Source organism: Trichechus manatus, unplaced genomic scaffold, assembly GCF_000243295.1.
Source record: "Trichechus manatus latirostris isolate Lorelei unplaced genomic scaffold, TriManLat1.0 scaffold00011, whole genome shotgun sequence".
In the NCBI taxonomy this organism is placed as follows: Eukaryota; Metazoa; Chordata; class Mammalia; order Sirenia; family Trichechidae; genus Trichechus; species Trichechus manatus.
Genome location: NW_004443947.1, coordinates 2,397,544 through 2,425,500, shown reverse-complemented (window position 1 = coordinate 2,425,500; position 27,957 = coordinate 2,397,544). Strand labels below are relative to the sequence as shown.

The 27,957-nt window shown below is 41.0% G+C and overlaps 1 protein-coding gene across 2 annotated transcripts in view; it reads left to right on the top strand.

The window, feature by feature from the left end:
• The first annotated feature begins 529 nt into the window (after positions 1-529).
• FAF2 (Fas associated factor family member 2) overlaps positions 530-27,957 on the top strand; it is a 57,198-nt gene continuing 29,770 nt past the window's right edge. The window contains exons 1-2 of one of the 2 annotated variants that reach the window (XM_004371168.1): positions 530-617; positions 26,088-26,156. In XM_004371168.1, coding sequence (XP_004371225.1) covers positions 555-617; positions 26,088-26,156 — 132 coding nt within the window. In that variant the 5' untranslated portion in view covers positions 530-554. The remainder of the gene's footprint in view (positions 618-26,087; positions 26,157-27,957) is intronic. The other variant, XR_002823142.1, reaches the window with a different exon arrangement.

The window sequence follows — 27,957 nt, the reverse complement described above, 5'->3', positions numbered from 1 at the left end:
GAGATGGACTGACACAGTGGCTACAACGGAGGGCTCAAACATAGCAATGACCGTGAGGATGGCGCAGAACTGAGCGGTGTTTTCGTTCCGTTGTACATAGGGTCCCTGTGAGTTCGAACGACTGGACTGACTCACGATTTCCGAGAATCCTTTAGGATCTTGGAGATTACCGGAAAATGGGCAGGGAGCAGCTGAAATCAGCCGAGTGATATTCGGGAATATCCGGAGCTCCTCGAGGCGCATTCGGGATCTCTGGGCTCTTTGCATATCTACTCAGGAGCCTTATGTCTCTGGCCCATCGTGTACGTCATAAGGACGATTTATAACCGACGGTCCCTCGGCAAGTTCCGGAAGTGTTCGGGATCGGCCCGAGAGTGGAGCCCTCTGGCGGCGGGAACTGTCAGCCACCACTTCATTTGGGCTATGGAGTGTCTTCCAACACGCGCAGACGCAGTTGCACGCTGGTAGCCGTTCAGACCGGATGTGGTTGCCACTGAGGTCAGTTCCGGCGGGTGACGGTGCGGACGGGTCAGAAGCGTAGAGGCGGCGGCAAAATGGCGGCTCCTGAGGAGCAGGATCTAACCCAGGAGCAGACAGAGAAGCTGCTACAGTTTCAGGTAGCAGCGAGTACTCGGTGTGGTAGATGCCGCCTCGGGATGGGAAGTGGGACCCTAGAGGAACCCAGAATCCTCTTCAGATTGAGCTCGGCATCCTCAGGCCAGCGGGCGGCTCCCTCCCCCCAGACGCCAACTGCCCCTCTTCTCCGGGCCCCCGAGCCTCTGTCGGTCGCCGGCCTTCCAGCCATGGCTGCAGCCAGACCCGCCTCTCCCCTGCCCCTTTACCCTCAGCGGATCTGCTTCCCTAGTTTTCTTCAGCGGCGGCCGTCCTCAACCATCTTAACTAGCCCGGCTACCGGTCGGACCCTCTCAGCCAAGACTCCTCTGTAGATCCGCCCGAGACGCTTGATCCCCACTGCAGAGTTGGCTTCAATTCTGGTCTCTGGAAAGCGTCATACCGGCAGCCCATGTCATTTCCACAAACATTTGTTGAGGGGCTCTTGGGTACCAGGTCCTGTCTTGTGCGCTCTAGCGGGGGTGGGGGCCCCTAAAGACAAGGCCTGGCCCCGGCCCTAGAGGTCTGGGAGGACACCACGTAAGGAGACAATGCAACATTATAAGTATCATCAGTGGCTTCTGACTGAGCTCATTTCGCGGGGCTTATTCCTGGACTTCTGTGCTCTGCTGGGCTTAAGGAGGGCGGTAACTTGCAGGGATCTACCTCCTTGTAGGGTATGTTGTGTTAAGAACATTTGGCACTAGGTGGTTATTTCAGAGCTGTGGAATATGGTTGGAGAAGGCAACTAGGGTGGGTAGCCTTTGCTGTTTTTTGTCCTGATGGCTACCAGTTTCGTTATCTCTAAAATGCATATCTTAAAAATGTCTACCTCCTAAGGATGTTGTGGAGATCAGATGAGTTATGGATGTCACAAGGGCTTTGTAAATGGTAAAATGTTCCCAAACATTATTGCTGCTGTTAATCCTAGCATAAAATTAAAGTTAGTGACACACTTATTTCCTAATATAAAATGTGCTCAATATTCATTTATTCAGCAATATTTATCAAGAATCTTAGTGCTCAGGCACTGCTAGGTAGAATACCATTTATTGGGTATTTAACATAACTATAAGTACTTAAACACTCTGCATACCTTATCTCATTTAATACAACAACCCTATGAGGTTGATACTGTTACAGTCTCTGTTTTACAGATAAGAGATCTGAGGCTTAGTAAGTAACATGCTTAGTTACACAACTAGTAAATGGTGGTGCCAGATTCAAAGCCAGGTCCATCTTTGCAGAATCTTTCCTGGGCTCTTGACTTTGTGCTGTAAAACCTATCTACAGCTGAGAGAGTAGACTGCAAATGATGTGATATTAAGTCTTAGTGTGTGTGTGAGTGGGTGTGCAGGTTCTCATTTTTCTCCAGTTTCCTCGAGTAGATTTTATTATAATTAATTTTGAAGGTTTTCTTTTCCCTCTCTTAAATCTAGCAATGGGTTGTAAGTGTATAAAGGGAAAAATATTATCATAGAAGTTGTTGTTAGCAGCCTTCAAGTTGGCCCCTGAACCATGGTGACCCCATTCATAAAAGAACGACATGATACTTAGTCCTGCAGCATCCCCATGGTTAGTTGGGGATTGGACCGTTGTGATCCATGGAGTTTTCATTGGCTGATTTTCAAAGTAGATCACCAGGCCTTTTTTCCTAGTCCATTTTTAGTCTGGAATCTCTGCTGATACATGTTCAGCATCTTAGCAGCATGCAGGCCTCCACTGTCAGATGGTTGGTGGCTGTGCTTGGGATGCATTGGCTGAGAATCAAACCCAGGTCAACCGCATGGAAGGCAAGAATTCTACCACTGAACCACACCACTGCCCCCACTATCATAGAAGTAGTTAACATTTAATTGGAGTTTTGAGTAGAGAGGAGCCCTGATGGCATAGTGGTTAAGTGCTCGGCTGCCAACCAGAAGGCTGGTGATTTGAACCCACCAGCTGCTCCATGGAAGAAAGATGTGGCAGTCTGCTTCTGTAAAGATTTACACCCTTGGAAATGCTATGGGACAGTTCTACTCTGCCCTATAGGGTTGCTATGAGTCAGAATCAACCCAACAGCAGTGGATTTGGAATGGGTTTTTGAGTGGAGAAATTGTTGACACAGCAAATTAGAATCAAAGAATGCATGAACATTGGACAATCCGCTTCCTCTTCCTGGTAGGTCACTAATTTCAGAATTTTGTTTACCTCTGGCAGACCGTTATACCCCTTACAACTCTTCGGGTTAAGCCTCCATGTTGTTTGTTGTTCATGTGTAGTGAGATGATACAAGTTGTAAATCATGATGTTCTTTGTCTTGGGCTGGAAGAACATGAGTATGTGGTAGCATTTCTGAGGTATAAAGTGCATAGGAACCTCTGTTTTGTCATCAGTGGACATCTAGATCAGTAAGAGAGGCGGGTAGCAGGTTAAAGTTACATTGACATTATGAAACTGGGCTTAATGAGCCAAATGCATTTCATATTTATGTATGTGTTCTTTGGTGCAGTGGCTAAGCACTTGGCCACTAATCAAAAGGTCAGCAGTTCAAATCCACTAGCTGCTCCTTGGGAACCTTTTGGGGCAGTTCTACTCTGTCCTGTAGGGTTGCTATGAGTTGGAATCAACACAACAGCAACAGGTTTGGTTTTTTTGGTTTGTGTTCTTTAAGCAGTCTCTGAGTCAGATTCATCATTCAGATTACCATTAAACATTCTTTAAAATTTACTAGGTGGCAAGAATTATACCAGGTAGTTGATACAATTTGACTGTTTTAACTTCTTAATAGTAAAGTGTTAACCCCTGCTCATTTTATTAATAAGGAAAATGAAATTCTTAGAGGTGAAGAAATTTGCACATGTAGTAAGTGGCAGAGATTTAGAAATCAGTATATACAGATAAGCAGCATTCTGTGAGATATTAGTGCTCCTGGTGTAATATGGTATAAACAAAGTGCCGTAAGTGTAATTACAGGAGGAGAGAAGAAGGATGGCTTAGTAGTTACCATTTATTAAGTATCTACTATGCCTTAGGCACGGTGCTAGATAATTTATAACCATTATGTTTAATCCTCACAGTAGCCATGTAAAGTACAGTAGGTGGTATGCTTGGCTTGCAGGTGAGGAAACAGATCTATAGAAATATTTGTTCAAGGTCTTTAAGCTTTTAAGTAGTCAAGGTGGGATTAGAATTCTAGTGAGTCTGGATCTGGACTTCATAGCCAGACTCTTGCTACTTTAAAGAATGAATGCAGTTTCAACAAGTGGTGGGCAGGAGGATGTCCAAAGATGAGTAAACACACAAGGTATGGAGATGGTAAAATGTGGAGTGTAAGTGTTGTGATAGGTTTAGAGAACTGGGTGTGGAAAATAAGACTGGAAAGGTAAGTTAGAGCCAGATTTTGGAGGCCTTTCAAAGCTGTGCACAGTGATTTAACTTTTAATTTGTAGGTGTGGGGAGCCATCTAAGGTTATTTTCAGCTAGGTTGTGACATAACTCTAGGGTTCAGATTTGCTTCATTAACAGTATGGAGTATGTATCTCCATAGAGGTCAGGACGGAACAGGTTGACACCTGCCAGAAGCTGGTTCTCAATATGTTGCCTCATTTGGACATATTGAAATTAACGAAAGTAAAATAATTTAGAAATCTCAGGTTTTCTCTGTTCCACTTTTTTTTGTGACATGTGAGTTGATTGGAACTCCCTAGGACATATTTATTGTGCTTCTCAGTCCACTGATGTTTTCTGAGATTTTTCTCTAGTTATCCTTTTCTCCTCTTTATTTTGGAACCAGTTGAGTATGAAGAAGTAATGCAGACCTGTTTTAGGCTATTTCAAATGGGAAAGAACAGGAACATAGATTTTAATAGCTACTACAGGTATCTGGAAGGTTACTTTCTGACGCAGTTGGCTGCAGAATTAATTTGTCATTTTTAAGATTAGAATCCATTTTCCCAAATTTTAAAATGTAACAGACTCCCTTAACCAAACCTGTTGCCATCAAGTCGATTCCAACTCATAGTGACCCTATAGGACAGAGCAGAAGTACCCCAGAGGGTTTCTAAGAAGCAGCTGGTGGATCCAAACTGCCAACCTTTCAGTTAGCAGCCAAACACTTAACCACTGTACTACCAGGGCCCCTGACAGATTCCCTTAGTGCCCTGGTTACTGCCTCTGCATTGCTGTTTGAACACCTAGAGAAGGATGACCTGGACAGAGAGAGAGGGACTAAAGGAACTTTGCATGACCATTTGAGGGAAAAACGATCCCTTTTCTGCTTGTACAAGAGTAAAAACTTTCTGTCCTTTTCAGTGGATATCAGAGTAGGAGACTTGTTCTCTTAAATTATAGGGATTTAAGCCTGAACTCTGGGCTATAGAATTAAGTTTACAACTCAACTTCGAAAATTTCCCTTTTGTCTCCATCTGACTGTTTATTACCTAAAAAGGGGGTCGGGGGGAATACATGGTGCTTTGTGTTCATGTGTTTTTTTTTTTAAAAAAAATCAGAGCGTTCTGTTTGAGGTTTTTGCCAGGGAATTTGGTATTGTGGAGAAAACATGAGGGTTTGAAACTCTGGGCAAACCTGAACTAGCTTTCTAACCTAGCTTCTGGTGAGTTTTGAGACCTTAGGCAGCTTCTTACTATTTTGAACTTCTTTCCTAGTCTGTAAAATCAGGGTATCGTTATATAATTCACAGCATTCTTTTTCTTTTTTAAAAAAAAATCTACCAAGTAATGCATGCTTGTGGCAAGTTGTTGCAACCTACAATTACATAAAAAAGTAATTAAATCTCATCTTATTCCCCTCATCCTAATTCCAGGTTTGTTGTGTATCTTTGTATGCTTCTTTCTTCTGCATATACAGACATACAGCCCTTAATGTAGATGTTCTCTTACCTTAACCTGCCTTTACCTGAGTAGTTGGAAAAGATGCCATCCATTCCCCAAGGTCTACTCTGTAATATGCCCAGATATTTCTGTTCCCACCAGTTGAGTCATACTCTTGATAAGAGTCCTTTCAAACTGGTGTGTGTTATTTATATTTTGTCGTATAAATTTAATTAAATATTAATCCATAAGCAAATAAAATACCAGTGCAAAAAGTTTTTGTTTATCTGAAAACTAAATGCTTTGGGAAGGCATTGTAGGGGCAAGTTACTTTAAAAATTGCTGTTCAGGTAGATGTGGGCACGATAACTAAATGACTTTGGGAAAAATCATTGAGATATAGAATTTTTGGTATTCATTGTTTGGCAAGTATTTGAGGTTTTGCTCCACTTAAAAAAACTGAATGAGTGTATTATGTACGTGGTTTATGGTAGAAAGATTTCAAGGAATGCCAGAATGCCAGTGGACCCATTCCCAAAAGAAAAGGCTAGGCTTTCATCAAAAGATTGCTGCACAAATGCATATGTTTTATGTTGAAATGAAATGTAATGTATTTTTTTCTTCACTTTAAGCGACTTTTAAATTAATTGATCAATTATGAGTCCCAGTCTCATTGGGTAAGAGGTCGTCTGCTGTCCTTGTCTTATACAGGTAGGATATTATACTTAAAGTCAACATAGTAAATGGTCTGACTGATTGCAGTAAGGCTGCCTGAATTTGAATCCTAGCTTGTCCAATTACTAACTTTGTGACCTTAGGCAAGTTACTTAATCTCTCGGTGCCTTAGTTCCTTCATCTATAAAATGGGACTGATAATATTGCCTACCTCATGGGATTTTTTTTTTCTTTAGATTTTATTTTATTGTACTTTAAGTGAAAGTTTACAATTCAAGTTAGTCTCTCATACAAAAATCTTTACATACATTGTTGTGTGACCCTAACTGCTCTCCCTATACTGTGATAGCACATTCCTCCTTTCCACCCCTATATCCCGTGTGCATTCAACCAGCTCCTGACCGTTTCTGCCTTCTCATCTCACCTCTGGACAGGAGCTGCCTCTTGGGATTGTTTTGATTATTAAATGTTAATATTTCTTTTTCACCAAAGAGGATATCCAACAAGCACATGAAAAGATGCTGAATATCGTTAGCCATTAAACCCCTTTGCTGTCGAGTTGATTCCAACTCATAGCGGCCCTATAGGACAGAGTAGAACTGCCCCATTGGGTTTCCAAGACTGTAATCTTTACAGAAGCAGACTGCCACATCTTTCTTCTGCAGAGCAGCTGGTGGGTTGAAACTGCCCACAATTAGCAGCCGAGCTATTAACCACTGTGCCACGAGGGCTTCCATTAGCCATTCCAAAACCCAAACCCATTGCTGTCGAGTCTATTGCAACTCATAGCGACACTATAGGACAGGGTAGAACTGCCCCACATGGCCTCTAAGTCTGTAATCTTTATAGAAGCAGACTGCCACATCTTTTTCCCGTGGAGCAGCTGGTGGGTTCAAACCGACTTTTCAGTTAGCAGCTGAACACTTTTAACCACTGTGCCACCAGGGCTCCATTAGCCATTAAACCAAAAACTAAACCCATTGCCATCAAGTCAATTCCGATTCATAGTGACCCCACAGGACAGAGTAGAATTGCCCCATAGGGTTTCCAAGGAGCGGCTGGTGGATTCGAACTACTGACCTTTTGATTAGCAGCCGTAGCTCTTAACCACTGCGCCACCAGGGCTCCCCATTAGTCATTAGGGAGATGCAAATCAAAAACCACAGTGTGGTACCATCTCACCTCCACTAGAATGGCAATGATCAAAAAAACGGAAAACAACAGGTGTTGGCAGGATTGTGGAGAAACTGGGAACCTTATCCATTGTTGGTGGGAATGTAAAAGGGTGCAGCCACTGTGAAGAACAGTTTGCTGTTTCCTCAAAAAGTAGAACATAAAACTGCCATATGACCCAGCAATCCCCGTGCTAGGTATATACCCAAAGAAGTGAAAGCAGGGACGCAAACAGAAACCTGTACACTAATGTTCATTGCAGCACTTTTCACAGTAGCCAAAAGATGGAAACAACCTAAATGTCCATCAACAAGATAAATGGATAAACAAAATTTGGTATGTACATACACACATACTTAGCCATAGAGAGAAATGAAGTCCTAATGCATACCACAACATGAATGAACCTAGAAAACAGTACTGAGCAAAATAAATGAGTCGTAAAAGGACAAGTATTATATGATCTCACTTATGTGAAATAAGCAAATATATAGAAATCAAAGATGATTAGTGGTTACCAGAGCTAGGAGGGAGGGGGAAAGAGGGAGTTTTGCTTAGGAGTCATTGAGTTTATGTTAATGGTGGTGGAATGATATGGAAAAGGATAGTGATAAAGGTTGCACATCATGAAGAATGTAATCAATGTCACTGAATCACACGTGGAAATTGTTGAATTGGGGAAGGTTTTCTTGTGTATATTTTTGCCCTCCCAAAAAAAATGTTGATGTATTTAAAGCACTGGTAAATATTAAGCAGTTGCATGTTAAGCATTATTATTACTTTCTAGTTTTTTTAAACGATGATGGCCAATCAGGTTGTTTTAAGTTTTTTGGTATTATTATACAAATAATACTACTGGTAATATCCTTGTACCTAAAGATTTATTCCATTCTCAATCAGCTCTTATTTATTCAGCACCTACTATGTGCTAGTTAAACTTCTAGGCCCAGGATACAAGCAGTACGTTAAACATAATTCTTCCCTCGTGAAGCCCACATTCTAGTGGAAGGAGACATAGAAGAGTCAAAATAAGTAAGTGAAATATATAATATGTTAGATGGTGATAAATGCTATGGACAAAAATACATATGTAATGTTGAAGAAGGGAGATTCATTTTAAATAATATTTAATTTAAATAGGGTAATCAAGAGAAGGCCTCACTGAGAAAGTGTCATTTGGGTGAAAACCTGTAGGAAATAAGGAAGCAAATCATGTGGATATCTAGGGGAAGAGGCATGCAAAAGTCCTGAGGGATGGTTAAGAATGGAAACCCTGGTAGCGCAGTGGTTAAGTGCTGCAGCTGCTAACTAAAAGGTTGGCAGTTCAAATCCACCAGGCACTCCTTGGAAACTGTGGGCAGTTCTACTCTGTCCTTTTGGGTCGGTATGAGTCGAAATTGACTTAACGGCAACGGGTAGCCCAGGAATGGCAAGGAGGCCAGCGTCCCTAGAATCAAGAGAGTAAGGAGGAAAGTGTCAGGAGATAGATGTGAAGGGGCAGGGTCATATCGTAGTAGACCTCATAGATCATTAAGGATTTTTTTTTTTTTTTACTTTTTTTTTTTTTTTGGTACTTTAGACGAAGGTCTACAGAGCAAATGAGCTTCTCATTAAACAGTACACATATTGTTTTGTGACACTGGTTGCCAGCCACACAACACGTCATCATTCTCCCCTTCTCGACCTTGGGTTCCCCGTTACCAGCTTTCCTGTCCCTTCTTGCCTTCTCATCCTTGCCCCTGAGCTGGTGTGCCCATTTAGTCTCGTTTTGTTTTATGGGCCTGTCTAATCTAAAGGGTGAACCTCAGGAATCACTTCAGTACTGAGCTGTAAGAGTGGCCGGGGGCCATACTCTCAGGGTTTCTCCAGTCTCTGTCAGACTGGTAAGTCTAGTCTTTTTGTGAGTTAGAGTTTTGTTCTACATTTTCCTCTAGCTCTGTCTGGGACCCTCTATTGTGATCCCTGTCAGAGCAATTGGTGGTGGTAGCTGGGCACCATCTAGTTGTGCTGGACTCAGTCTGGTGGAGGCTGTGGTACTTGTGGTCCATTAGTCCTTTGGACTAATCTTTCCCTTGTGTCTTCGGTTTTCTTCATTCTCTCTTGCTCCAGATGGGATGGGACTAGTGGAGTATCTTAGATGACCGCTCACAAGCTTTTAAGGCCGCAGATGCTACTCACCAAAGTAGCATGTAGAACATTTTCTTTATAAACTGTGTTATGCCAGTTGAGCTAGATGTCCTCTGAGAAGCCATTAAGGATTTTTTGCTTTAACTCTGAGGTAAGGTGGGTAGCCATGGGAGGATTTGAGTACAGTAATGGTACGATTTGGTTTATGATTTAATAGGACTACTCTGGCTGTTTTGAAGATAGCCTGAAAGGAGATAAGACAGGAAGTAGGGAAATCAGGTACAAGTCCCTGGATGGGTTAAGCGCTCTTAACCGAAAGGTTGGCAGGTCAGATCCACCCAGAGGTGCCTTCGAAGAAAGGCCTGGTGGTCTGTTTTCAACAGATCATACTCATTGAAAAACCTAGAGCACAATTCTACTCTGAAGCATATAGGGTCACCTTGAGTCGGATTCAACTGCACGACAATTGGTTTGGTTTGGTTTTATTAGGGAGGCCAGTTAGGAGATTTTTGTAGTGATTCAGGACCAGGGTGAAGGAGGTGGTAATAGTGGAATTTTGGCTATATTTTGAAGGAAAGGTGGCGCAGTGGTTAAGAGCTACAGCTGCTAGCCGAAAGGTCAGCAGTTGGAATCCATCATCTGCTCCTTGGAAACCCTATAGGGCAGTTCTTCTCTGTCCTATGGGGTCGCTATGAGTTGGAATCAACTGGAAGGCAATGGGTTTGAAGGTAAAGTGGATGGATTTTATGAGGGATTGTATGGATGAGAGAGAGATTAAGGAGATTTCTAAGATATTTGACCTAAGGATGGGTGGAAGAATTATTAACTGAGAGGAGGAAAACTGGTAGGAGCACTTTTGGGTGTGGGGATGAGATCAAGAGCTCAGTTTTGGTCATGTGAAGTTCGAGATTACATTTAGATATCCAAGTTAAGTAGGCAGTTGGATATATGAGTCTAGAGTACAGGAGAGTGATCTGAGCTAGAGATACAAATTGGAGGGTCATCCACATATAGATAATATTTACAGCCATGAAACTGTATAAGATCAGTTGTTGGTTTTAGTTGCCTTCGAGTTGACTGCAACTCATGACAACCCCATGTGTGCAGAGTAGAACTGCCCCATGTTTGCAAGGCTGAGACCTGGCACCTCTGAGTTGGAACCATCAACATTTGGCTAATGTCAAGCACTTAGCCATTTACACCATTAGGGAACAAGTGTAGATTAAAAAAAAGAGAGAGAGCGATCAGAGGGCTAAGCCTTGGGCACTTCAATGTTTAGCTTTCTGAGGATGTAATGAGGAGAGATGGGTGGTAAGTGAGATAGGAAAAAGTATCCTAGAAGCCGATTGAAGTAACTTGAGGCTTGAGAACAGACCTTTGGATTTACATTGTGGAGGTCATTGGTGACCTTAAATAGATGTTTCCTTGGAATGCTGGGGGTAAAGACTTGATTGGAGTGAGTTCAAGAGAAAATGAAATAAGAGAAATTGGGGATCTCAGTAGGTTTTGCTGTTAAAAGGAAAGAGATTGAGCAGAAGCTGGAGGAGGGAAGAGGGTTTTTGTTTTTGTTTTTTAAGAAATATCAGTATGTTTGTATGCTGATGAGGAAGATATATTAGAGAGAAAACTTGATGCAGAGGAAAGAATTGCTATTGTGAAATCCTTGAGTAGGTGAGAGAAAATGGGATCCAGCACACAAGAGGAGGAGTTGGCCTTTGCTGTGAGCATGGATACCTTTGTTCGTAGTAAAAGGAGGGAGTTCGTGGGTGATGCAAACTCTTAACACATTCAGCTGCTAACTGAAAAGTTGGAGGTTCAAATCCACCCAGAGGCACCTTGGAAGATAGGCCTGGTGATCTACTTCTGAAAAATCAACCATTGAAAATCCTGTGGAGCACAGTTCTACTCTGGCACACATGGGGTTGCTGTGAGTCAGAGTCAACTTGACGGCAACTGGAACTGGAGTAAAAGAAAAGATAGACTGTATGGGCACAAATGTAGGTAGGTAAGTTGTGTTGGTTGGAGTGTGTAATTATTTTATTTTCTCTGTGAAATCCTTTGAAGCACAAAAGTTTTTAATTTTGAAGTCCAATTTATGTTTTTTCTTTTGTTGCTTATGCTTTGGGTGTCATACAAAAGCATGGCCTAATCCAAGGTTATGAAGATTTATGCCTATGTTTTCTGTTAAGAATTTTATGGTTTTAGCTTTTAATTTAGGTTTGTGATGCATTTTTTTTTTTTTTAACTCCCCACCCTCCCCTTCCGCATCCACTAATCTTTTCTTGTCTCAATGGATTTGCCTATTTTGGATGTTTTGTATAAGTGGGATCATACAATATATGTCTTTTTGTGTCTGACTTATTTCACTTAACATAATGTCTTCAGGATTCATTGGTGAGGTGGCATGTATTAGTACTTTATTTCTCTTTATAGCTGAATAATTGTATGTATATACCAGGTCCCTGGGTAGTGCATATGGTTTGCTCTAGGCTATTAACCGAGAGGTTGGAGGTTTGAATCTACCCAGTGGTGCCACAGAAGAAAGGCCTCACAGTCTGCTTCTGTAAAGATTACAGCCAAGAAAACCCTGTGGAGCTCAGTTCTATTCTAACACATGGAATCATCATGAGTTGGAATTGACTCAATTGCACTGGGTCTGTTTTTTTGGGGGGGGGGGTGTATATACCATATTTTGTTTATCCATCTGTTGATGGACACTTGGGATAGTGAATGATGCTACCGTGAACACTGCTGTTCATGTATCTATTTGAGTTCCTACTTTTAAAGTCTCTTGGATATGTACCTAGGAGAGGAATTGCTGGGTCTTCTGGAGCCTTGGTAGCACAATGGTTAAAAGTGCTTGGCTGCTAACCAAAAGGTCAGTGGTTTGAACCCACCAGCCGCTCCATGGGAGAAAGATGTGACAGTCTGTTTCTATAAAGTCTACAGCCTTGGAAACCCTATGGGGCAGTTCTCCTCTGTCCTTTAGGGTCACTATGAGTTGGAATTGACCTGACAGCAATGGTATGGTAGTTCTGTGTTGGCGAATAATATTGCCTATACCATGGACTGTGAGAATAAAGAACAGATCTGTCTTGGAGGAAGTACAGCCAGAATGTTCCTTAGAAGCAGGGATGGTGAGATTTCATCTTGTTTACTTTGGACACATTACCAGCCCCTCCTGATAACGTGTAATGGTAAAGAGAGGGTCAGTGAGAAAGAGGAACACTGTCAGTAAGATGTGTTGACACAGTGGCAGCAACAATGGGCTCAAATACCAACAATTGTGAGGATGGCATAGGACCGGGCAACGTTTCATTCTCTTATACGTAAGGTCACTATGTGTCAGAACCAACTCGATGGCACCTAACAACAACATGTTTAACTTTCTGAGGAACCACCAAGCTGTTTTCCATAGCAGGTGCAGCATTTCACATTCCCACCAGCAGTGCATGAGGGTCCCAGTTTCTCCACATCCTTGCCAATTCCTGTTGTTTTTCAATTTTTTTAATAACAGCCATCCTAGTGGATGTGAAGTAGTATCTCATTATGGTTTTGATTTGAGCATTTTGGCCATTTGTATATCTTTGGAGAAATGTCTGTTCAAGTCCTTTGCCCATGTTTTAATTAGGTTTGTCTTTTTGTTGTTAAGTTTTAAGAGCTCGTTATATGTTCTGGATATTAAGTCTTTACTTGATATATGGCTTCCAAATGTTTTCTCCCATTTTGTAAGTTGTCTTTTACTTTCTTGATAATGTCCCTTGATGCATAAACGTTTTTAGTTTTGTTGAAGTCATGTTTATGTATTTTTCCTCTTGTTGCTTCTGTCTTTGGAGTCATAGCTAAGAATCCATTACGTAAAAGAAGATCCTGAAAACCCCTATGTTTTCTAAGAGTTTTATGGTTTTATCTCTTAAGTTTAGGCCACTGATCCATGTTGAGTTAATTTTTTATAGATGGTATGAGGTATGGGTCCAGCTTCTTTCTTTTGCATGTGGAAATCCAGTTGTCTCAGAACCATTTGTTGAACAGACTATTCTTTCTCCATTGAGTGGCCTTGGAAAATTGATTTAAGGATTTCTATCTGGATTCTCAATTCTGTTCCATTGATCTGTGTCTGTCCGTATGCCAGTATCACACTGCCTTTTTTTTTTTTTTTTTTTTTAACATTGTGGTTTGTGGTTTATTGTGGTTTGGCTGAATACAGTGTCTTGATTATTACAGCTTGTAGTAAAATTTGAAATCGGGAATGATCCCTCCAGCTTTTTTTTTGTTTTGGATAAGGATTGCTGTTGCATCTGTAGATCAATTTGGGATGTATTGCCATCTTAATATTGCGTCTTCCAGTCCATGAACTTAGGATGTCTTTCCATTTGTTGAGGTCTTCTTTAATTTTTTTTCCATGATGTTTTGTGGTTTTTAGCGTGTAAATCTTGCACTTCTTTTATTAAACTTATTCATAAATGTTTTATTATATTTAATGTTTTTCTAAATTTTATTTATTTTGTTGTTGAGGATATACACAGCAAAACATACACCAATTCAGCAGTTTCTACATGTACCATTTAGTATCATTTAGTGACATTGATTACATTCTTTGAGTTCACTTCTCGTCTGGATTCTTTCAATAACCTTTAATAGTGGTGCCCCTGATTTCAATTAAGCCTTCCTACTTTTTCCAGAATAATCTTTCTAACAAAGATTTAGTCAGATTTAGTCATGTCACTCTTTAAAGATATTTTTATTTGTTCTGCATTGCCTAGAGCAGCATGAAATCTTTGTTTGCCCTTCATGATCTGACCCCTCCTTCACTGTCCAACCCCATAATTCTGCCTTTCCAATTTCTACTCCAGTGATGCTTTTTAGTTCCCCTAATATGCCGTTCTCTCTCATTTCTCCATACATGCTTTTCCTTTTCCCTGAAACACCTGCATCCAATAATTTTCAGCTGAGAACCTTGATATCAGAACTTTGATATCTTCCCTGAGTCCCCTGAAAGACTTAAGGATTTGTTTACTACTGGTATATGGAGCCCTAGTGGCACAGTGGTTAAGAGCTATGGCTGCTAACCAAAAGGTGAGCAATTCCTGAGACCAGAAGAACTAGATGGTGCCCGGCTACCACCAATGACTGCCCTGACGGGGAACACAACAGAGAGTCCCTGATGGAGCAGCAGAAACGTGGGGTGCAGAACTCAAATTCTCGTAAGAAGACTAGACTTAATGGTCTGACTGAGACTGGAGGAACCCCGGAAAGCATGGCCCCCAGATTCTCTGTCAGCCCAGAACTAAAACAATTTCTGAGGCCAACTCTTCAGACAGGGATTGGACTGGACTGCGGAACATAAAGTGATACTCGTGAGGAGTGTGCCTCTTAGCTCAAGTAGATACAAGAGACTAAACGGGCAGCTTCTGTCCGGAGGTGAGATACGAAGGCAGAGAGGGTTAGGAGCTGGTTGAGTGGACATGGGGAAGCAGTGGTGGAAAGGAGGAGTATGCTGTCACAGTATGGGGAGAGCAGTTAGGGTCACATAACAATGTATGTATAAATTTTTGTATGGGAGACTAACTTGGAATGTAAACTTCATCTAAACTACAACAATAAAAAAAAAAAAAAGTGGGCAATTCGAATCCACGATCTGCTCCTTGGAAACCCAGTGGGGCAGTTCTGCTCTGTCCTGTAGGGTCACTATGAGTTGGAATCAACTTGACGGCAGTGAGTTTAGTTTGGTTTTTGGTTTGGTATATGGTTATTGTCATAATAATAATTTATTAAAAACTTCTTGTTTGCTAACATGTATCAACCAAGTAATAATGAGAAACATGGCAGCATAGGCGAGAACCTGGACTTTGGAGGGAGTCCGTTCTAGGTTTCATTCTCAGCTCCACTACTTAATCATTTGGATATTCTTAGATAAGGTACATAAGGATCCTCTTGGATCCTTGGCTATCTCTATGGTGAAAATGAGGATTTTAGTACTTAAATTATTAAAAACAAAACAAAACCCACTGCCGTGGAGTTGATTGCAACTCAGTGACCCTATAGGACAGAGTAGAACTGCCTCATAGGGTCTCCAAGGCTGTAAATCTTTATGGAAGCAGACTGTCACATCTTTTTCCTGCAGAGTGACTGGTGGGTTTGAACCACAGACGTTTCAGTTAGCAGCTGAGCGCTTAACCATTTCACCACCAGGGCTCACTTATATCATAGTGCCAGGGCCCTGGTGGTGCAGTGGTTGAGTATTTGGCTGCTAACCAAAAGGTTCACAGTTCGAATCCACCGGCCATTCCTTGGAAACCCTATGGGACATTTCTGCTCTGCCTATAGGGTCGCTATGAGTCGGAATTGACTTGGCGACAACGGGTTTGTTTTTTGTTTGTTTGTTACATAGTAGTATGTGCTTAGTAAAGGGAGCTGCTAGTATTTAATTTTAGAGATTAGTAATTAAACATGAATAACAAAGATTAGAGTGTAAGAGTTATAGTTACAGACCAGAGCCTAACTGTGCTCACTTAACTTCCTGAAAGGACTTCAATTTCTCTTGCCGCTACCAGAGGGAGTGTAATGCCTTTTGCATAAAGCAAAGCCATCTCTGTGGTAGAAAGGAGAGAACAAAGGTCCTCTGGTTTTTGGCAGATTTCTGTCTGAATAACTGAAAGCAAAAATATGCATCCTCAGTTAATAAACTAGAGCCACCAAGCTAAATAGAATGTAGAGAGTACTTAGACCACAACTGAGATTTCACACTAACCCCCTGCAGTGTTTATTAATATAAACAGATGAGCTGTGGAAAGAGAAACACTTCTTAGGAAAGCAAAATGATTACACCCTAGTTACCCAATCCTTATCCAAACAGTTGATTGAAACATCTTGTTAAATACTACACCAGCTATTGTTTGTGAAACCTTTGAATCATACTTCAGCAAGAGATAGACCAGGGCTCACAGTATTTCAGAAGAGGGGTGCCAAGTGGTTGACCTCCTCTTGTTTTCTGACTTGAGTGAGGAAGAAGTTAAACCAAGGCTGGAGTAAGAAAGGGTATCATGGATTGAATTGTGTCCCCCCAAAAAATGTGTGTAGCAACTTGGCTAGGTCATGATTCCCAGTATTGTATGATTGTGTGATCTGATGTGATTTACTTATTATGTGTTGTAAACTACCACTATGATGAAATTATATGTGATCTCCTCATGTGTTGTAAATTCTATCACTGTGATGAGTTTATACTGATGGTTGACAAGATTAGTGTCTTAATGCAATCTCTTTTGAGATATAAAAGAGAGAAGCGAGCAGAGATACATGGGAACCTCACACCACCAAGAAAGCAGTGCTGGAAGCAGAGCACGTCCTTTGGACCTGAGGTTCCTGTGCTGAGATGCTCCCAGACCAAAGGAAGACTAATGACATGGACTTTCCTCCAGAGCCGATGGAGAAAGTGTTCCCCTGGAGCTGATGCCCTGAATTTGGATTTGTAGCCTACTGGACTGTGAGAGAATAAATTTCTCTTTGTAAAGCCATCCAGTTGTGGTATTTCTGTTGGAGCAGCACCAGATGACTAAGACAAAGGGGTACAGGATAGTTCACACACTTTCCCCTAATCTTCCCTACCATTTTACTTGTTAGAGATTGATTGGGGTTCAGGGTATTTTTTAACCCAAAAGTAAATCCTTTTCCCACTAATACCATCATTCAATCACACTCAATGGCTGTAACCAATTATCCATCACCCATTGCCTTCGGAGTCGATTCCCACTCATAGTGACCCTCTAGGGCAGAGTAGAACTGTCCCATAGAATTTTCAAGGCTGTAATCTTCATGGAAGCAGACTGCCACATCTTTGTCCCACAGAGCCCCTGGTGGGTTCAATTCACCGACCTTTCCGTTAACAGCCAAGCACTTAATCACTGCGTCAACCAAGGCTCCTACCCAAATATAGTGCTCTCCTATATCCTTGGGAGGGCAATTCATGGAAGGGGAGTTACTTCTGAGGGAATAAGGAAGGGAGGAGAGATCATTTTGGAGCAAAGGATATTTCTCAGTAAGACAGACTGGAAAGCCCTGCCCAATGGGGGATTTGTGATAGCTGTTGATGACATTAGATACTTGGACCTGAGAGATTAGAGGGAGATGGAGGTGCCAAAGTAACCTTTACATCCATTGTAACTTTTTTGCCTGGTGCCATCTCAAGTCACCTCAAATGTCAGTAGATCTAAATGTAAACCAAAGTTCTGAAGAGCAAGCCAATTAAGATGGATTGTAGATTCAGCTAACCTTTACTAATCACCTGCTAGGTACTAGAATTGGTCTGGGGTGCTTCTTTTGTTGTTGTTATTAGGTGCCGTCAAGTTGGTTCCGACTCATAGTGACCCTGTGCGCCACAGATCAAAACACTGCTCTGTCCTGTGCCGTGCTCACAGTCGTTATGCTTGAGCCCATTGTTGCAGCTACTGTGTCAATCCATCTTGTTGAGGGTCTCCCTCTTTTTCGCTGACCCTGTACTTTACCAAGCATGATATCCTTCTCCAGGGACTGATCCCTCCTGACAACATGTCCAAAGTATGTAGGATGTAGTCTTGCCATCCGTCCTTCTAAGAAGCATTCTGGTTGTACTTCTTCCAAGACAGATTTGTTCATTCTTTTGGCAGTCCGTATATTCAGTATTCTTTGCCAACACCAAAGGCGTCAATTCTTTGGTCTTCCTTATTCATTGTCCAGCTTTCAAATGCGTATGATGCGATTGAAAATACCATGGCTTAGGTCAGGCGCACCTTAGTCTTCAAGGTCACATCTTTGCTTTTCAACATTTAAAGAGATCTTTTGCAGCAGATTTGCCCAGTGCAATGCGTCTTTTGATTTCCTGACTGCTGCTCCCATGAATGTTGATTGTGGATCCAAGTAGAAGGAAATCCTTGACAACTTCAATCTTTTGTGTTTATCATGATGTTGTTTATTGGTCCAGTTGTGACAAGGGGTGCTTCTGCATGCTTCATTTTAAAGAGCTTCACTACTCTCAGTTGAAAATGGGCACAATGGCAATCTCCATCTATCTCAAATATTTCCTACTGTAATACTAGGCACTGCACTAGGTCTTGGGGATATAGAGAGAAATTGATTCACTCCTCAAAATAAAGTTCATTTTTAAAAGAGAGTTAGAACTACAGGAACCACAGCCTCCACTAGCCTGAGACCAGAACTAGATGGTGCCCAGCTGCAGCTACCGACTGCTTAGACCAGGATCACAACAGATGGTCCCTGTTGGGGGCCATGGAGGTGGGTGGGAGGGAAATGTACTACAGAAATTCAAATTCATGAAAAGGCCAGAGTTACTGGTCTGAGAGAGTCTGGGGGGTCCCCGAGACTATGGCTCTTAGATACCCTTCAAACCGGGAACTAAAGCCATTCCTAGAGATCACCTGTCAGCCAAATAAAAGACAAGCCTAAAAAATAAGCAGTAACACCCATAAGGAAAGTACTCCTTAGAACAGTCATCTGTATGAGACCAAAAGGGCAACATCTGCCCAAAAGCAAAGATGAGAGGGCAGGAAAACCAGACGAACGGAAAAGGGGAACCCAGAGTGGTAATGGAGAGAGTGCTGACACATTGCGGGGATTGCAACAAATGTCACGGATCAGTTTGTGTATAAACTATTAAATGGGAAACTAATTTGCTTTGTAAACCTTTACCTAAAGCATAGTTTAAAAAAAAGAGAGAGAACCTGCTCCGTTCTAAAAATAATAATTTGGGAGGAGTTGAAGCCTGTGACAGAGGTTATTAAGTCAAACATTCTCTCTACTTCTCTGTTTCACCTCTCTTCCAGAAGTGCTGATAGCCAAACATTATGTTCTTGTCAAGGAAAAGAATTGGTAGCAAGGCTAATGCAGTGTCTCCAGCCAGAACTGCAATATTCTTTCTTTCCCAACAAGGCTGGCATTGTAAAACTTATGTTGGCACTGAAATGGGAATGAAAATTGGCTTGAGACATATCTAGTTTTGACTCACATTGAAATTAGCCCTATCCAATGTATATTGGAATAGTCCTTTTGAAATGTATTTTGGCAGTATGTATCAAGAACTTTAAAAATATGCATATTCCTTGACTTAGAATTCTAACTGGATCCTAAGGGAAAAATCCTAAATATAGGGAAACTTTATAAACAGAGATGTTCATCAAAGTCCTGTTTTAAAAACAATAGTGAAAAATTGGAAGCAATTGTAACATCTATATATAAATTGTTGTAGCCAATTGGAATATTACATAACCATTAAAATGACTAAGGCATAAGGGAATACTTGATATAATCGATAAGGATGTTTGGACAATGTTGTACACATCTAGGAGAGAGAAGTCTCACAGAGAAGAGAAAATAGAGCAGGTTTCTCAAACCTGTCTGTATGCAGCGATGTGGGAAGGTGGGCTGGCAGTGGAAAGGGTAGGGTAGAGAAGGAGAGGTTGATTCCCAAGCCAGGAGAGAAAATACTAGAAGAAGAGTTCTACAAAGGTGAAAAAGCAAAGATGAACGGATGCTAGAAAGGAGAGGCAAAGCCTATTTACAGGTTTCTCCTATAATTTAAAAAAAAAAGTGGGGGGAGTATCTTAGTTATCTAGTGCTGCTGTAACAGAAATATCATAGGTGGATGGCTTTAACAAAGAGAAATTTATTCTCACACGGTCTAGTAGGCTACAAGTCCAAATTCAGGGTATCAGCTCCAGGGGAAGGCTTTCTCTCTCTGTCGGCTCTGGAGGAAGGTTCTTGTCATCAGTCTTCCCCTGAACTAGGAGCTTCTCCGTGCAGGAACCTCAGGTCCAAAGGACGTGCTTTGCTCCTGGCACTGTTTTCTTTGTGGTATGAGGTCCCATACCACCAAGACCACACCCCAGGGAAACTCCCTTTACATTGGATCAAGGATGTGACCTGAGCAAGGGTGTTACATCCCACCCTAATCCTCTTCAACATAATCCAGTCTTGCCTCATTAATCACAGGCAGAGATTAGGATTTACAACATATAGGAAAATTATATCAATCACAAAATGGAGGACAACCACACAATACTGGGAATTATGGCCTAACCAAGTTGACACATATATTTGGGGGATACAGTTCAATCCATGACAGGGAGTTTGAATCAAAACCCTAAACTCTTTGCTTGGAAGGTGGGAAACTGGAAGGAAATATACTAAAATGTCAAACAGTTGTATTAATAGTGGTCGGGACCATAAGGAACCCCTACATCCCCTATCTTTCTCTAGCATTTAAATTTTCTTTAACTAACATACGATAGGTTTAAAAAATACAAAACTGAGAGAAAACCCAGGTAGGCAACGCTATCTGGGTTATGGATGCAACTGTTTTCAGACAGTGCCAAGTGAGTTCAGGGTACTTGTTCATTTGACCTTTGGATAGATCACTAGAAGCCATTTTGCTGTCTCGCATTGAGGTCAGGCAGTCCATTCCTACGCAGTGCATTTAGCATGTGACATAATAAGTGTGTATTCATCTTTGCATTCATCTTTGTTTGGCAGTCTTTTGCCACTTTCCCCCCTATTTTTAAGTACTTTCCTCTTAGTGTAAATAAATTTTTCTCACAAAGATAAGCAGAATTATTTCAACAGCTTTCCTCATTCTTTTCTCTTATTGTGCTTTAAGTGAAAGTTTACAATTCAAGTTAGTCTCTCATACAAAAATCTATACATACGTTGTTTTGTGACCCTAGTTGTTCTCCTTATTCTGTGACAGCACGCTCTTCCTTTCCACCTCCAATTTCCTGTGTCCATTCGACCAGCTCCTGACCCTCTCTGCCTTCTCATCTTGCCTCTGGACAGGAGTGCCCATTTAGTCTCATGTATCTACTTGAGCTAAGAAGCACACTCTTCACAAGTATCATTTTATGTCCCCTAGTCCAGTCTAATCTTTGTCTGAAGAGTTGGCCTCAGGAATGGTTTTAGTTCTGGGCTAACAGAGTCTGGGGGCTGTGTCTTCCAAGGTCCCTCCAGTCTCAATCAAACCATTAAGTCTGGTCTTTTTACTAGAATTTGAGTTCTGCACCTTACTTTTCTCCTGCTTCATCAGGGATACGCTGTTGTGTTTCCTGTCAGGGTGATCATTTTGGTAGCCTGGCACCATCTGGTTCTTCTGGTCTCAGGCTGATGAAGTCTCTGGTTTATGTGGCCCTTTCTGTCTCTTGGGCTAATACTTTCCTTGGGTCTGTGGTGTTCTTCATTCTCTCCCTCCCTCCTCATTCTTAATAAATGATACTATCATTTCATTTGCTCAAGCCTCTGAGTCCACCTTAATATTTCTCTTCCTCTTTCTCACGTACTTAATATATCATCCAGTCCTTTTGGTTCTGTCCCCAAAATATTTCCCAAATCTGCCCACTTCTTTTCCTCTTCAGTACTACCATTCTATTCTAAGCCATCATTCTCTTCCCGTTGGACTTTAATGCATCTCCTTGAAAGGCCTTACTCTCTTCTATGCCCTCTGCAATTAATGCTTCTCATAGCAGCCAGATGACTTTTTAAAAAATGCACATATGATCATGTCACTCCCCTCCTTAAACCAAACCAAACCTGTTGCTATCCAGTCGATTCCGACTCATAGTGACCTTATAGGACAGAGTAGATCTGCCCCATAGGGTTTCCAAGGAGCAGCTGGTGGATTCGAACTACCAACCTTTTGGTTATTAGCAGCCGAACTCTTAACCACTGCACCATCAGGGCTCCATAAAACCTTCTAAAAACAAACTACTGAATTTAGAATTAAGATTCTAGATTATTGATTCTCAACTCTAGCTGCACATTACAGTTACCTGGAAGCTTCTCTCCCCCCACAAAAAAAAAAAAAACCTAAATTTACTGACTAAATTGCATTGGTAGGGGTCTAGGTGTCTATAGGGTTTTTTGTTGTTGTTGTTTGTTTTAAGTTCCCTCAAGTGCTTCAGCTGTGCAGCTAAGGTTGAGAAACACTGCCCTAATTCAATGATTTTTCCCTTGCCTACGTCTCTGAGCTTATCTGCCAACTTGCCAAGCTTGTTCTCTCTCAAAGGCAAAGCTTCAAACTGGTTCAGAACAGTTCAGTAATTGCCAGCATAAATGTGGGCAGCGTATGCATTGCATAGCAACCAAATCTGTTGCCTGTTGGATTTTGACCCAGTAGGAAACAGCTGTACCCTGCTCAAAGATGTCGGCCAACTGCACTGCTTTGAATGTGTGTCGCTCTCCGCAGTCCTGCCAGTAATCCAGTCTCCCGCATCAGGCTGCTGAAACTGTCAGGATCCATGTGGGAGATTGGATTTTTGGCTGGATTTTTGGCAGGATTGTGAAGAGCAACATACATTCAAAGTGGCTGGCCGCCATCTTTGAGGAGAGCACCAAACAACAAACTGCTCTTTGTTTCCTACTCAGGTCAGAATCCAGCCAGCAACAGAATTGATTGCTATGCAGCACATATGCTTCCTTTGTTTACATTGGCAATTATTGTACTGTTCCAGACCAGGTGGAAGCCCTGCTCAGAGGTTTCACCCCAAGTTAATTAATTTTTTTTGACTTTTTTAATAAACTTTTAATTTAAGAATAGTTTTAGATTTATAGAAAACTTGCAAAGATAGTATGGAGAATTCCCATATGCCCTGTATTCAGTGTCCCCTATTAGCCTTCTTACTAACATCTTGCATTATTAGTATGGTACATTTGTCACAATTAATAAACCAATATTGATACATTATTATTAAGTAAAGTTTGTCCATTATTCTGATTTCCTTAGTTTTTCAGGATCTCACCGAGGATATCACATGACATTTAGTACTCATGTCTTTCTAGACTCCTCTTGACTATTTCTCAGAAAAACAAAGTTTTTGATGATCTTGGCAATTTTAGAGAGTACTGGTCAAGTATTTGATAGAATGTCCCTCAGCTGGGATTTATCTGATGTTTTTCTTATGATTAGACTGGGGTTATGGGTTTTTGGAAATAAGACTACAGAGGTAAATGTTACTCCTTTTCCATACTGTCCTCTTTGGAAGGAAGTCATAGTGCAGCCCGTACTCGTGGAGTGGGGAGTTATGCTCCACCTCCTTGATGATGAAGCATCTACAAAAGTTATTTGAAGTACTTCTACACAAGAGATTTGTCTATTCTCCCCCATTTATTTGTTCAGTCATGTGTTCATTTATATGAGTATATGGACTCATGGATATTTATTTTGTACATAGGGTTATAATCTATTACTGCTTTTTTTTTTTAATTGTACTTTAGATGCAGGTTTACAGAGCAAACTAGTTTCTCATTAAACAGTTAATACACATATTGTTTTGTGACATTGGTTGCCAACCCCACAACATGTCAACACTCTCCTCTTCTCGACCCGGGGTTCCCCATTACCAGCTTTCCTGTCTCCGCCTGCCTTCTCGTCCTTGCCCCTGGGCTGATGTGCCCATTTAGTCTCCTCTTGTTTTATGGGCCTATCTAATCTTTGGCTGAAGGATGAACCTCAGAGTGACTTCATTACTGAGCTATAAGGGTGTCCAGGGGCCATACTCTCGCGGTTTCTCCAGTCTCTTTCAGACCAGTAAATTTGGTCTTTGTGTGTGTGTGTGTGTGTGTGTGTGTGTGTGTGTGTGTGTGAGTTTGAATTTGAATTTGAATTTCATTCTGCATTTTTCTCCAGCTCTGTCTGGGACCCTCTGTTGTGAGCCCTGTCAGAGCAGAGGGTGGTGATAGCCAGGCATCATCTAGTTGTGCTGGACCCAGTCTAGTGGAGGCTGTGGTAGTTGTGGTCCATTAGTCCTTTGAAGTAATCTTTCTCTTTGTGTCTTTGGTTCTCTTCTTTCTCCTTTGCTCCAGACAGGGTGAGACCAGTGTAGTATCTTAGATGGCTGTTCACAAGCTTTTAAGACCTCAGACACTACTCACCAAAATATAATGTAGAACATTTTCTTTATAAACTATGTTATGCCAATTGAGCTAAATGTTCCCCGAGACTAAGGCTGTCTAGCCCAAATTAAGTCCCTTGTGTTATACGTAAAGGAAACAAAATTCTAGGGTTACATGTCTGGTTCATGGTCACAAGGTGCAGAATCTAGGCACAAACCTCAGCCTTCTGACTCACCAATGCAATGCCACTACATTCTTGTTGACTCCTGTTGCTGGTTATTGAGACGACTTTCTTGAGGGTAGAGACTGTATCTTATTAATCTTTATATCCCTTGGACATAGTGAGTAATGCATAGAATTAGTATGCAGTAGGCATTTGTTGAGTGAAAGGAAGGAGGGGTCAGATGGGTGAATTTGGCTTTTGCATTGGACCTTAAAGGAAGACTGAGATTTAGCTATGTAGAGATTCTGGGAGTTAGAGGTACACATGAGCAGTTATATTTGTTGAGTATTGGGCACCTGAAGGGAAATTGTGAGAAAAAAATGTTAGATAGTTTGGGACCACATTATGGGAACACTTGAATGCTAGGCTAAGGATTTTGGAATTTCTTATCCAGTCAGCTGAAAAGCCTTGAGCAGAGGAGTAACACACACAAAATAAAGTAAATGGGAAGAAGGGTCAGAAGGAGGGAGAGAAATTAAATTATTTTGGCAATTCAGTTGAAGAGTTTTGAAAGCTCGAATAAAGGTATGATTGGGGAAATGGAAATGCAGTTACCGATCTAAGATAGAAAATGAATTGGAACTTGATTGCCAATGAAATGGGGAGTTCAGGGGATAGACTGCTCAAAGATGAGGCTGAGGTTTCAAATGTCTTCAAATGCCATCTTTGCCTGGATATTTTGGAGAATGATGGTGTTGTTAACTAGATGCACCGATTTTAAATGATGAATTTGAGGTACTGGTGGCACTAGTCAGAATCGACTCGACGGCAGTGGGTTTGGGTTTTCTTGGATCAGTTGCACATCTAAAATGTTGAATGGGCTACTGTAAACATGTTGCTAAACTTCTGAAGAGATATAGGCTGCACGGATTAAATTAGGAGTCTTTGCAGAAAGGGAGGTTGAAGCCTGAGGATTAAATGTGATTGCCAGGGAGGAGAGAGACAAAACCAGACCCACACCCTAGGGAAATTCCTAATTTAGAGGGATGGAAGAAGAGCCAAAGAAGCAGCTTTGGTCAATGACAAAGTGAAACTGAGAACAGCCCAAGGAGAAGGAAGCGGGGGAAGTACTTAGGGAACTATCTGCATTGCAAGCTCTTTTTAATAAAAAGTTTTACACAGTTCATGTTATAAGCTGTTATATACCAATAGGAAAAATGACATTAGTTAATGAAAGACATTACCTTTTATAGGAACTCTGTATTACATCATTATGTATTACAAACAGAATAGTTTTTTAGCATTAAAGAATATTTTGCTGGGCTTAGAAGTTGAAGCATGCTAAAGAAATCTTTAATTTTTTTAACTTGAATTTGAGAGAATATTGATTTTAATCAGTAGTTGTCTTAATTGAAAGCCATGAAGTTTTGAAAGAAAAGGGATTTTCACTTTTTTATTATATGTGAATTATATCTGTACAACTGGCTAGGTAAATTCTGAGTCAGTGAAGTTTTACCATATTTTAACATCTACGTTCAACACTTAACTATTTTCCTACCAGCATTCATAAGTATTCTGTTAGGGTGAAAATGCCCACAAATGTACTTTTGGTTTTTCCCTAAGTAATTTTTTGTTTTTATTCTTCTTCTCAGGATCTGACTGGCATAGAATCTATGGATCAGTGTCGCCATACCTTGGAACAGCATAACTGGAACATAGAGGTATATGATAGAATTCATCCTGAGCTTATTTCTTTTTCCCTCATCTGGTGAAGAAACAAAGACATAAATTCTTTTATAGCAGGAATCTTTTTCTTCAGTAGATTTTTTTCCCCAAAAAATTACAACTCTTTCATTTTTATAAAATAAAGGTGTGGGAAAGGTGGAGAATGTGATCAAAGGTTATAAAATTATAGAAAAGATTAAGGCGACCAAATCCCTCCAGATAGCTGCTTTTCCCTGCCCCTTTATTGTTTCTTAATAACTCTTTGGAAAAACTGTGGGGTTTTGTATATTTAGTTTGAAAGCAGATACCTTAATGTGAACCTCCTTGTACATATTTTATAGTCTGTTCTATTGGACTTTTAGGTAGTCGTGTCTTCAAATCATGATGATTTTTTTTTTCAGTGTACTTAACTTTTGTTTATTTTACTTGACCATTGAATTGGCTAGAACTTCACAACAGTGTTTGATACTAATAGTAAACATATTATCCTCACTTGAATGCCTCTGGTATTTTATTATCAAGTTGGCTGTTGCTTTGATATAGATCCACTAGAATGTAAGCTCCATGAGAGCAGAGACTTTTTTCTGGTTTTATTAACTGCTATCTTCCCAGCATCTAGAGCTCTCAGTAAATATCTGTTAACTGTTCTTCTGTTTTTGGTTTACTAATAGTTTATATGAAGAGTCCCCGGGTGGCAGAAAGTTAAGCGCCCGACTACTAGCCAAAAGGTTGGTGGTTCAAACCCACCCAGAAGTGCGTCAGAAGACAGGCCTGGCAATCTGCCTCCAAAAGATCACAGCCTTGAAAACCTTATGGAACATTTCTACTCTGTACACACAGGGTCATCATGAGTCGGAATTGACTTGATGGCAACTAACATAACAATAGTTTATATGAAGAATAGATGTTGAGTTTTATCAAATCCCCTTTTGACCTCTGTTTTTATACATTTACCTATATTAGTGAGTTTCCTAATATTGACTCTCCTGGATTCTGAAAATAAACTTTTTACTTAATTATGGAATGCTATTTGAATGTCATTGTTCATTGCCATTGATCCAGTTCTTACTCATGGCAACCTCATGTATACAGAGTAGAAATTTTCCATAGGGTTTTCAAAAGCAGATTGCCAGGACTGTCTTCTAAGGTGCCTCTGGGTGGGTTCAAACCACCAATCTTTCAGCTAGTAGTCAAGAGCTTAACTGTTTGTGCCACCCAGGGACTCCTGGATTTCTGAAATTATATTCACAAATGATTTTTTTTTTTAGTTATTCAGATATTTTTGAGCAGTTAATTCTAGGCTCTGGCATTACACCAGTGAACAAGACCAAGTCCCTTCTCTGGTGAAACTTAATTCTAATTTAGGAAAGGCAAAACAAATAAGCAAACAAATAAACAGGTAATTTCAGTTTGTAATAAATGCTATGAAAAAGATGAATGTGGAAAATGTAACAGAGAGGGCCAGAGCAGCTGTTTCAAATAGGATGGTCAGGTAAGGTGCAGTGCAGTGCAGTGAATTACTTAATATGGCCCTTTTAGCCATGCATGGTCTTTGTGACTCCCATAAAATGATTGGGTGGGACTATGCAAATAAGGTGCTTATGGGCTACCAAGGGGATTGGACAGCCTGCTAATAATGCATACAAGGTACATGGAACCCTTGTGAGGGTAGGACCGTGCAAATAAGGTATTTGGAACCCTAACAAGGGAATTGGTAAATTTTGCCATCCCTCTAAGCTTAAAAAGAGAGCCAATCCCAGAGCAGAGAAGGGACCTCTCTATCACCAAGAAAGAGCC